At 34.6% G+C, this 12,759-nt stretch overlaps 1 protein-coding gene across 7 annotated transcripts in view; it reads right to left on the bottom strand.

Moving 5' to 3' along the window:
* The window catches only part of LOC136029164 (interleukin-1 receptor-associated kinase 4-like), a 102,428-nt gene that overhangs the window by 12,978 nt on the left and 76,691 nt on the right, over positions 1–12,759 (bottom strand). The window contains exons 12-15 of one of the 7 annotated variants that reach the window (XM_065707266.1): positions 10,186–10,366; positions 8,181–8,318; positions 4,932–5,079; positions 2,672–2,827 (exon numbers count right to left, since the gene is read on the bottom strand). The exons of the other annotated variants lie outside the window; for them this stretch is intronic. Of the exons in view, the coding sequence (XP_065563338.1) occupies positions 2,672–2,827; positions 4,932–5,079; positions 8,181–8,318; positions 10,186–10,366 (623 nt within the window). The remainder of the gene's footprint in view (positions 1–2,671; positions 2,828–4,931; positions 5,080–8,180; positions 8,319–10,185; positions 10,367–12,759) is intronic. 7 annotated transcript variants of the gene reach the window in all.

Genomic DNA, 12,759 nt, shown 5'->3' with positions numbered 1-12,759 from the left:
GACAATCTAACCCTTTATATCGGCTTGATCGCCGACGTTTTTTAAACACGCGCTTAGTTTTTTGCTTTATTTCAGATACATTTTCGGATTGTGGTCGACCATTATCAATCCACAGCCACAATTTGGCTTTATTTTTCACAATCCTCAGTTCAGGATCACACGAGCATATTGGTTTCCTTGTATTTATTCACACTCGCTCATGAGGGACGGCAACCTCCTCAGCACATTTTAAACACCACACAATTTGGTTGTAGTACTGATTCAGTTCATAATTGCTTTTTGAAGAGCAAACATTTAGCTGGAGTAAATGAAAGGGTGCACGTAAAGAACCAAGGAGTATGGCCAGGGTTGAAATATATAGTGACACATTAGCATTTTTCCAGCTACTCCGAACAAACGATATAGAGGCAGGGGAATCTGACTGGGCCGAACTATTTGTTGTAATCGAAAAGAAGAGTGATAATGGAAGGTGACTTCGTGGAAGGGAATCTTCCTGGACGTGCACTGTTGAAGATGTAATAAACGGGGAACAAATCACTTGATCAGTATCCTATAGGCTGCCAGAATTATGGCCGTAGAAAAAAGATAGATCCTTTGCAATTATTCTGTAATTAGGAGGACTATCAAGAAGGTTTATAGAACGCACAGAATCAAGCGTTATGTCAGTGTTCATATCACCAATAATAATAAATTCACAACCATCCTTGCTTATTCTATGGAGGAGAGTTTTTTAACTTGCACATGCTTTAGAGAATTTATTCAAAGAAGTCATATTCTTCTAGTCATGAGGCATATATGTATTAACTAAAACAGTTTTACCAAGTCTTATAGCTAGAAGATGCTCGTCAGAAAATAACATGACGGAGACACACAGCTGAGCTTTTTTTTATAATACATGCTAAGCCCCCGGAAGGCCTTCCAGAAGTAGAAGTAGCATTTGTTGTGAAAGTAAAGTGATTAGCACTGCGGCGCAGGAAATTAACACTCGTTCCTGTCAAAAGATGTTCCTGCAAGCATACAATGTCAAACTTACTTTAGAGTTCATCAATGGTAAGATCCTTGTTTTTTGTCCCATAAATATTAAAAGACACGACTAATACTGATACAAACATTAATTAGTTTGGGACAACTTACGAGGCGAGTTTCTATCTGAGACATGGGGACCAGCACATCGCGCACATTTTGATGTTACAGAGGAACGAGACGACTGCAGATGTTCAGGGGACCGGCAAATGTTACAACAACGGGGAAACGCCTTGAACTCGTAAACGCGTATGTTTTCATATCCTACTTTAATACCATGTCGCAATGCTTCGAATCTTGACACTGAGTCAGAGAATTCCAGTTTTACCGCAGTGGATCTCCCTAGCCTACAAGCGTCAAAAACACCGAGGCAGGATATCAAGCGAGTTAAATGAAATCTTCTCAATTAGCCAACATTTACGCTCTTCATAAACATTCATTCCGCAAACCTTGTCTTACTCGGATATAAAAATAACAGAAGAGATGATGTCATGCAGATTACTACTATTTTGTGTAATAAAACAACATTTTTGTCCTGACCATGCATTATTGCATTATTGCGCAGCAGTTATTAAAGTAAGATCCGCGTATCTGATGGTGGGAAGGGGGGGGGGGCGGTGCGTGAGGCCAAATACAGTGCTTTCCTGAAGCCTCATTCAGTTCTTTTTCCAGGTTTTCTTTTTTTCAGGTTTTCGTGAAAGGTGCTACAGATCAGAATGGACAGGGAATTCACCCCAGCACCCCTTTTTTCGAAAGAACATATTTAGATTAGGGGCGAAACATGGATACGGAGGAGGTGAAAGCTTCTTTTTATTGCAAAAATACTTTTATTTGTGAAGTAAAATATCTTGTTTCAATAAAAGATTACAACGATTACATTTGTGATTTTGCTTACGAGCAAAAGGGCAAGAGCAACAAACCGAAAGTTTTGATTTGAATTTCGGTCAGACCAGATTTATGGCTGTATTCATGCCGGATGTGTAGCATGAACTGAAACAACACCTCAAGCTATTCGCTGTGTCGTCAAACACATCAATCCGTATAAAGAATGTAATTTGTATGAACTATGTGATATAAGCCACCCAAAATAAATATTATTTTGGGTAGATAGTAATCAGATTTAATTACTATGATTCTTTACTACTGTATCAGCACTGTTTAGTTACCTAAAACTTACTAATATCAGTCGTACCAAAGGTATATCATATCAAGTTTTTCTTTTTAGAATCATTTAGCTTGTCACATATCTGCAATCAGTAGGAGAGGACGAAGAAGAAATTTCCCGCTAACATTTGTTCAAAGGATACCCCCTCCTCACCCGGGCGATGACGGGATCACATGACGGAATTAATAGAGCTGATTAAAAAGGAAAGATCAAAGAAAGAATATTTTCTCTAGATTTCCTTAGGATTCGATGTAAAGCCGAGCTTAAGCTAAGCCCGTGGAGAGGAATGGTTTTAATTCCCCCTCCATTCTCAGATTTATAAAGGTTAAATTAAGTGCAAGCTTTTTAATTTAGTGATGACTAAACTGAGCCCCAAGAGATGTTTTCCCAGTTGATTACTCCCAGTCAAAATCCTAGGTATGCCTCTGTCTTGAACTTAACCACGAATAAAGTAAAATATTCAAGATGTAACAAAAACACAACCTTGGCTAAGCAATGTTCATCCAGCAATACATTTGCAGACTTGATATCTCTGTGTATGAATGCTTTCTTTTCAAAGGTATGTAGGTACTTAATGGCAGAGATGACTTGCTTTAGTATATGTGTCCTAGTCTCCCATGACAGTGGCTGTGATTGATCCTAAAGATTAAAAGAAAGGTTAGCAATGCGGATGTTTCTTCCACATACAAAACATATTTAATACCGTCTTTTTTTCACAGTTTGGTGTCAATCCAGATAACAATCTACCAGCATTTTGTGTGATCTACAAAATATATAAATAATTATTTTGAAAAGTGGCAGCAGCGAGTCGATCAACAAATTTGAAGTACAAATTTAAAAGGCAAAGCCAGCATCCAAACAAAAAATTTTAATTTAAGAAAAAAAGAAAAGAATTTTTGTTCTAACTTTTAATAATAGTTTGACAGGCTTACATTATTTACTTTGGTTTGTTTACGGGAAATGTTAAACAGTTTTATTACTTTTGAGAAAGCAATAGTCAGGCTACACGGCCAAAAATTTCAATAAAGGTTGCCGAGCATTCCAACGAAGTGATCCCCCGTTACTTTCAGAACCTTTTTGGATTTGAAACCAGGGTTGCTAATTAAAGCAGTTCAGAAATTCACAGCTATCTAAAATACAGCCTTATGATTCCGCTACCGTAAGAAAATCAACCAAAAATATAGATGGCATGGTAATAGTTTGATGCATAGAGGGTAATGATGGCTTCAACCGCTCAAACCGGAGTTGCCTTTGTGTCCGTTCCATACCTGATTCCCTAGATTTGTATGATTATTCCTATCACTTTATATGTTTTCTATGCACTTGCCCATTCTCGGATTTTTTTTAAGTTGTGGTGCCCAACCCAAGGAGCACAGTTGCCTCCCTTCAAATAAAATAGACCGTTCACTAGTCTGAAAATGATGATTTTGGCAGATTTTCTTCTTCTTCCAGGGAAGAGTGAGGCAGCCTCAATACATAATTACCGCATAAGGGCCTGTGACAGCAGGTAGCCTGTTTAGTCCAGCAGAGACAGCAAGGCCAAAAACTACTGTGTGGCTGTTCGGTCTATAATTGAACAAACAAAAATTATTTTCCACTTTCTTTGCCCATGAAAAGCAGAGGGGATTCGATATTTTTTACAAAAAGGAGACGCAGGAACAGGGACATGGTCCCAGCTCCAAAAATTCGCTCTTTTTTTTAACGGAAACTGAAAAAATATGTTTCACCATTGGCTGTCAAAAATGACGGAGAATAGAACCGTTTCCTGAGATTACATCCAACCCTTTACTACATACTCAAAACCTCCAGATATTTCTCTTCACAAAAAAAAGGAAAAGCTATAAACCTTCCTCCTTAATGATAATGAAACGGGGATGCTTTGTTAAATATATTCAACATACAATAAATGCTGCATTAAATATGTTAAATGCTGAATATTGAATTGCTTAAATGTTAAATATATTAGAAGCTGTTATATACATTAAATACTCCTAAATACGACGGCGGGGTGGAGTAATTGAGCAGCACTCATTTTCTTTCTGTTAGAAGTAATTACTAAAATAGAATAAAAATATAGAACGATTAAACAGCTACTGATCAAGGTTTTTCTTCTTTTCTCACAAAATTTTTGCCAGCTTCTCAACTATTACTATAAAGTTAAAATCAATAATTTATGCATTCTGGAAACTTCCAGGTTTTATTAAATCTGTAAGCTTAGAATCAACCAATGCAAGATGGCAAGTATAAACTTTTTTTTAAGAGTTCTTTAAAAAGTTAAGTAACGCTAATAATACTGACTAAATATTCAGAGTCGAAATACCCCTGAACAGCAAGACAGCAATAATAGTTTGACAAAAATCTGACAAAAACAAATGGCGGAAAAAAACATTTCCTGGATATAGTACAGAAATAATTTTTTAAGACTTATCTTGCTAAATAATGTTCAAAATATTTTGTAATATATTCTTGGATAAAATAAACGGCGCTACTCTATATAACTACTGGTTTTAAGATCTTTGATTTAAAAATAGTGTATTCTAGTCTAGGATTTCGGGATGAGGGTGGTCCCCGAAGCCTCCACCCTCATTATTTTAGTAATGTCTTGAATGTTAAATTTTAAAAAGCACTACTTTAAAAATAAAGTATCCAAAATGTACTACTTTTAACAAAAAGTATTGGATAGGTACTACTTTCGCAAGGTAAAAGGTACTACCTTGCTATCTTGCATACTAAGCCAAGTTACCTTGCAAACTAGCCTGTCCTCAAGGGAGCCATTGACCATTAGTGGGTAAACTAAACATCTTTCTTCAAACATGATACTATTAACACCTGTGATGTCGACTTCCGGAGCACAAAAACCAAGAAGCGTAAGCAAATTAGGGTGACTGAACCTGTCATACAATTAAAAGAGAACAATTAATACATTTCTAAGGACAAGGGCGTATTTTTCACCCTAAATTCAGCATTATTGGCAAAAGAGATAGGAATATTAAAAAAGACTTGTGTAGTGGAATAATAATTAAAAAAAAAAAAAAAAAAAAAAAAAAAAAAAAAAAAAAAAAAAAAAAAAAAAAAAAAAAAAAATCAGTAGTGAGACAAGAACCTGGGTATTTACTTGCGAATATTGTACGCAATAAAATTACAAAGTGAAATTAAACTTCTAAAAACAAACAAATGAAACTTTATCTTCCATCCTAGGTAACTCTTTAGTAATAAATTGGTTAAATAGAAAATTTGGTATATAGCAAAGAAAAATAAGGAAGCATCTAATATATTAGAAAATGAGGATTTTTGCTAATCTTTGTTTTCATTTAATTATAATTAATTCCTCTGAAAGTATTCACAATTAATTTGTGTAATACAGACAAGTGTCGCTGTTGACAGAAACCAGCTACAAAAAATTACACTGGGCACCAATTTTAGGCAAGCTCAAACCCAAAGTAAAATAACATTTCTAAAGAGATAAATTCAGTTTCCCGATTTCCAAATTTTTAACTAACTTTTAATGTCAATTTTGAACATAAGGTTAGTCTCTGTTTTCAAGCAAAATTAACTAAGGACCACCACTGGATCACTTACAGTGTTTCTCTCGTTTTTTCTTCTTCATGGTTTTTATACTATGTCAAAGAAAACTTTCACAAGTAAAAGCGCCTTGTTTGTGTATATTAAAAAAAAGAAAAAAAAAAAAAAAAATGTGCATTAGAAGTTTCTTCCAGGCTCTTCAAAATTGTCAAAACTTAGGGGAAAGAACTTAAATTTCGAGTAGGCTAAACACCAATAAAAAAAATATTCGTGTTTTAATATATGACTAAGTTTTGACGTTTCTCCATTTCACGCTCTATTCTCAGTCAACACGGAAAAAGAAACACACTTACCTTACGTTACTTTTGTTTTACCATATGACCAATATTTGAAATGATTTGAAAAAAAATGTGTTTTACCATATAACTAATATTTGGCAGACTGTCTTTTGCCTTCCAATTACTTTTACCCTTAAGAATGTCACAAGAACTTTCCATTTCTAATTGAATGAGCCCCCTCTAAAGTTTCTTTGACAACTATGTTCATACGACGTGCCTTGGCAAAACATAAAAAATTATAATACATAGAGCCCACTTTGCTCTTTACCTAGGCAGCGCTATTGGGCTGCCCATGATGTATCCGCAACAGCTGTGCGGTCCCTCTTGTCCCAAGGACCGATCTTTGAAATTTTCAGTCCAATCAGAAACACATGTTGAAATATAGCCTTTATTTTTAAGTTTAAAACCTGTCTGTAAACAATTGGAATCTGAGTGATTTCACTGCCCTTGTCCCATGAGCAGTATAGATCATGTCAGTCCTGAAGAAATATTTTATACAGACAACAAGAAAATCAATGGTATTTCAAGTTTTAACGGAAGTTTTTCATAGCATTTTTTCAGCTGTGGTGATTTAAAAAGTGGTACGTGAAAGTTTTTCTAAACGTATTTTCAGCATAAGGTTTACTGTTTTCTCGATTACCGCTACTGCTACAACCACGATAAAAGCTGAAGAGAAGCCATCAGTACTTCCTAAGGTGGAACTCAGTAAAGGTAAAATAACAGCCTTAACATTTTTGAAGTAATCGTCAATACACAATACAACTAAAATTATTTACTGGAATTAACTCTAAAATAAAAGCGTTTTAGCATGATGTCACGACGTCACATACAGATTCAAATAGATAATAACATAGAAATTACTTGAAAAAATATAATTTTTGCCAAAATTGCATTTTATTTTTAGTTCTATCAAGAAAAATTTATAATAAGCACGTAAATATAAGTATTAGCTTTTAAATGGATCATCAAATATTTTTCTACAGCTTATAGTAGCCAGTCAGCATTAGGATAAAAAGGAAAAAAAAGAAGGCTCGTCATTACTACACATAAAAAAAAACAAAAAAATTCCCATGTTTTTCTATGACGTTTTTGACTATGAGGATTCCAACAAAGCAATTTTTCTTTTGGCTCGGCTTCTATTTAAACAGTTTAAAGCGCTTTTCACAATTACCGAAGGTTTATCTTCAAAACAATATTTTGCTATTAAGACAAATCTGTGTAGTAATTACCGTCCCTATATCACCTTCAAACGAAGAGATTTTCTCACTACACAGTTTTTCAAAACAAGATTTTAAACTTTCTTTTACTATGCGCCGTAGTTCGCTCTTTAGTAGGTTGCAGCTACTGCTGGAACCGCGATAATGGGAGACCACTTGTGATTTCTGTACTTTCTCAGGCGAAATCCTCGTCAGCGCGATCTAACTACGCAGCTTACTGCCATCTACTTAAAATAATAATAGTCAAAACTAGTGCCATGTCAGTGTTGTTGCTAGCGCCACAAATCTTGCCACTAGAAGCCTTAAATGTTCTATGGAGTATCAGATGCTCATGGATCTAGAGTGGTCGCAATAACAAATTTCTGATACAGCATTCGATCAAATTAAAAAAAAAACATATCTATGGATCAATAAGGTCAACTGGGGGGAGAGTGAGTTCATTGAATCTGAATGAGGCTTTACTTTGAATTTTTAAAAAGATTGGAAAGAAGGAAAGGACTGCTAACAGTTTTTTAAATATTTAATCCAACGAATAACCTTTAATTCCCTGATTTCCTAGAAAAAAAAGACGGTTACTTTGTTTTACATAGGACACAATAATTTTCAGTTTTACGAATTTTGCGTAAATCTATAGCAGTATCATATTGTGACACAAAAGAAAGAATAGGTACCTATAGAGATCCTTGGCCTTTACAAAATATTTTACGTCTTTACCCATTCAGTTAGTTCGTCAATTTTCAATTGGTTCCAAAAGTTTTTTTTTAATAAATTGACTCATTTGATTTAAAGTTACAATAAGACCTTGACAGACAGAAGTGGAGAAATTATTGCTAGCCCTTACAAATAAATTATCCTACTTAAACACTGAATCACCTATAAGTATCAGAAAAGTTTTTAATAAAACTAAAATAGTACCTCGACATATTTTCAATCTCCGACACAAACAGCTTTGAAATTAATTTCTCTAGTTCTGGCCCATGGTCCAGCGCTTTTTTCTTACAGAGACGTTTAACAGCAATCCGATTCAGCTGAGAGCTTAGTAGTCCCTGGACTCTGAAATCAAGATTGTTAAGGCAAAAACAAAAACCAGGGTTATTATCTTACGCTCAAATAAATTCACTGTGCAGGTGTGTGAGCTTGTGCAGGTTCGTGCGGAAGAAGTGGGGGGGGGGGGGGCAAAGCAGAAGATTAAGCCTTCTTTTGTGTCTGCTTTTCGGATATTTTTGAATTTCAATAACCAAAGTACCTGAAACTCTGTATTTTGAATTGGGTATGCATGGAATCATCTAATTTGTTGTTTGGAGGATGTATTTCAGTTGTTACTGAATGAGTCTAAAATACATGATTGTCTTTCATTGCCTCCGGTTTGCAAAAAGACGCAATAACAAACTATAGGACGGCAAGTTTTTTCCCCAAAAGTCATTCCCCATCCAGATTACGGCCACCTCGAGCTGTTTCTGAGCCGGTCCCTATTTTTTCCCCATTCACTGCGTTACTTCCAGACATAAAAAAAAACTTTTGTCCCCTTCATCACAGAAAAAATGAATAAAATATCCCACTAGTTTCTCCTTTTTTCTCTCTCTCTTTTTTTTTATTGGATGATGCTGCTGCCCAGGTTCTTGCACTCATTTGCTTGTTTCCCCCTCTGTTTCTTTTTTTGTTTCCCTTTTAATATTAATATATTTTATATTTCGTTCTCTTTTTTTTGTTTATTCACTTATTTCCCCCCCCCCTTTATTTGACCAGTTTATCCTTTGAACTCTTTTATTGACTTTATGCAATTAAATTACTGAGACTTTTTTAATTTTTAAAAAAGTGTCCCTTTTAATTTATATGTATATATATTTATATCTTGTTCTTTTTTGTATTTATTCGCATATTATGCCCCCTTCCCCTTTTTTTATTGTCCCTTTTAATTTTTTTTCTGACTTGTATTTGTTTAAGTTTAGTTTAACCATTTTTTATCTTTTTAACTTTTCAATTGAGTTTTTAAAGTTTAATTATTGACTCATAAATGATTATTCATTTTTTCGCTGTTATTTTTTGCATTTTTGCCAGTTTTTGTGCAACCATGCGACTTGCTGACTCAGAAGTCCGAATTCAGCCCTTTGTGGGCTTGTCATATGGATTGTTTGAAAATAAATGTCTTATCTTATTATTGAAATTGCGACCCAAATTAACCTGGCTTGGTTTATATTTATTGTTTTGAACTTTTGCCAAAAAAAAAATTTTGACTTGGAGATTGAGTATAGTCTATAAGAGAGGCGGCAAAAAGCTGCCGAGGCCGAATCTTTGTTAGCAGATATGTAAAATTAAGCATGTGTACACGCTTACAAGATGGGACCACAACTAATCACGCCAGAAACGTGAAAATTTGTGTAGAATAACTTGGGAACGATATCTATGGAAATAGGCTACTAACATCCAAAACGTATAAAATAAATAAGATAAAACGAAAAAAGCGGTAATGTGTCAAATATCTACAAAAAACCTGCCAAAGAGTTAAGAAAAAAAAGAAGAAAAAAGACTCGTACAAAAAGAGCACTCCAGGTTATATAAGCAATGCAATTGCACATATCTTTTTTCACAAACAGAATGAGAATTAGGTAAGACTAAAAGTCGAAATAAGAAAAAGAGTAGTAGAACGAGGAAAAAAAAAAGAAAATCAATATACCCTTGAAGACATCAACTGAGAAGAAATTCAACCTACTGTCACATAAACACTCACAGAAAAAGGAGGTAAAGGCTTTTAGAACTGCAGGTTATTTAAAACTCCAAATTACATGCAAATTGATAAACTTAAACAGTACGTAAGAAAGGAACCCAATTGCGGCAAAATTGCACCCAAACAGCAAGATAATCCTAAACAAAAGAGGAATTCTTTCAAAAAGCCTGGAGATATAAATCGAAATATACCGACCTTGCAGCATTTCTTCTCAGCAATGTAACATTCATGCTTTCACCCTCTTGGTAAGCCAACGTCCCCACATAAACAATACCAAAGCCACCTTCACCAAGCTTTCTTCCACCTTGATTCACATGCATATCATCAAAATCGTTTGTCGTTTTCTTCAAAAATTCGTAGTCCAGCTCAATTGGCACTAGAAAAACGAATGTTAGACATAATTTTCGAACAATCATACATTAACGGCAAAAAAATTAAAAAGCACGGGAGATGCGAATAGGTCGTTCAGTTACTTTAGAGGTACAACAGTGATTATTTGAACAATTTTCAAAAGAATCGGGGGATTCGTCAGGATTTGTTAGAGAGAAGAAGCTCATTTTTTATAATCAAATTAAGACAGTATGTCACTGCTCTTGGTACTTTACATGTCTGTTTAATTTCTGAAATAACTGAAACTTATTTAGTTCAAGAAATAACCTCAGAAAATCTGAATATGATAAAGTATATTCAGAGTAACACTTTATGATAAGTCATAGACAAGAATTTTCTAGGAAGCGAAAATACCCCAATAAACAACCAGTAAATGCTGCTCTATAGATTTTTATACCTTTTTATAATAGCTTTAGACGTGTTCTAATCAATTTTTTTTAGAAAGGGATAAATTATAGCAGTGACTTAAAATAAGATTCTTCTACCATTCGATATTATTCTTCTTCTAAAGGGGTTATTATATTTGCCTCCCTAGGGGCAACCTACTAAAAAGGAACCACGGCCCTTATAAGGTCTACTCGTACCTGAAAATCGGGATTTTCAGTGATTTTTCTTTTCGTTGTTACAAGAATAATTAGGTAAAAACCTCTGCACAAATTTTCTTGGACAATGGTGACATGCAGAACCGTGAAAAAAAAAGAAGAAATAAGCAGAAACTTATTCCGTAAATTCGACGACGCTTTTCGCTGGTAAAAATTCAAACATAAACAATTTTTTGATCCACAGAATATTAATAACACGTTATTCCCTGTTTACGCAATTTGCGTGAACTAATGACCGTATTTTCTGCTGATTTTACAGATATTACTTATTTTCAAACTTAACACCCACTAAATGTCAAAACTAAGTAACTGTATATGAAAATGTTTTTAGCTAAAAATTGAGTTTCCAGTTTTTCCTAATATTTTAAGACATGCATGGTTATAAAAGCTTTCACTTAATTAAATTAAAGAATCAAATACCATTTTTACAGTCCTTCTTACTTTAAATCGAATTATCCAATCGAAATATTAAAATCGAATTATCGAATTATACAGGTTTCTCATTCTTAATAATATTAGAATGATTTAGTAGCTTTATACAAGGAATTATTTATCAGAATTCACACTTGACCATGTACTATAGTATATATAGCTGAACACTGTGCGCTCTTTACCCTGCATCTCAAAAATGGTTGCACGCATGACAAAATTTTTGGGACGAAATTTGTCACCAATTTGTGTTCTATGCTTTTTTTTCTTTGAATATTCTATGCTGTTTATATTCTTAAAATTTCTACACATCAGTAAAAACCGAGAAAACCATTAAAAATCAATTTCTGTGACGTTTGACCATGAATAAATTAGGACACATACACGGAATTTTAGGGAACTTTCAAGACAACTTTTAAAACACAACAATGAAGATGTATACAAGCTTCTGACTTATTATCTACCACTCCAGGGTTGAATAAATTTGTTGCTCAAGTGGCTGAACTAATATTAGAAGCCTCTTTACTGAAAACACAAGTGATACCGATAATAGCACGTTTCAGTGGACATGCAACGTCATCTCATGACACTCGGAGGCTACAGGTTTTCATGCGTGAATACAGGAGGAGTGATAACGATCCTTTCCAAGGGAAAATACTTTAAGCCTACTGTCTTCTTTTAACTCAAAGAGGAAAGGAAGTGCAGTTTTCCCAAGGTTATTAAGCTTCAAAAGCTCTAGCCAAAACATCGACATGACAATGCCCTTTTAACATTTATCAAAGAATTACATTAGGAGAGAGGGTCCTTTGAACAACTTAAAATCCTCAAACCCTAACCCTCCTCCCTTCTATGTCTCCCATTATATATAAGGTATGCCAACAACAATCTATGAGAAGTAAATAACTAAACAGCCACGGTAATAATACATTTTTTCTCCAAAAATAAGTTCGATTTTGTTTTGCTGACTACCTCCCATGAGGTAAATGAGTAGTAAAACTGCAGTGAGATGGGGTGAAGACGAGCGTTACAAATCAAAAATAGCATATTTTTTTTATACTTCTTTGCACATTCCCTTTAAAGAATGCAAGAGAGCTCCATAATTTAAAATCGGGCACCCCTTTTTTTATGGAGAGAGAGAGAGCGAGAGATAAGGATAGAAAGAAAGAAAGGGTAAGGGAGGAGAGTGGGAGGGAGAGAAATAGAGACAAAGAGGGAGGGAGAGAGAGAAGGGGGACAGAGAGAAATAAAGAGATGTGAAGGGATAACTAAGCAGCTGACTGCCACCTACTTAGAATAATAATAGTCAAAACTAGTGGTATGTCAGATGTAAAGGGATAACGCCCAGTGG

The sequence above is a fragment of the Artemia franciscana genome, chromosome 7, assembly GCF_032884065.1.
Source record: "Artemia franciscana chromosome 7, ASM3288406v1, whole genome shotgun sequence".
Lineage (NCBI taxonomy): Eukaryota > Metazoa > Arthropoda > Branchiopoda > Anostraca > Artemiidae > Artemia > Artemia franciscana.
The sequence above is the reverse complement of the archived record's forward strand: the minus strand, read 5'-3'. Positions and strand labels throughout refer to the sequence as shown.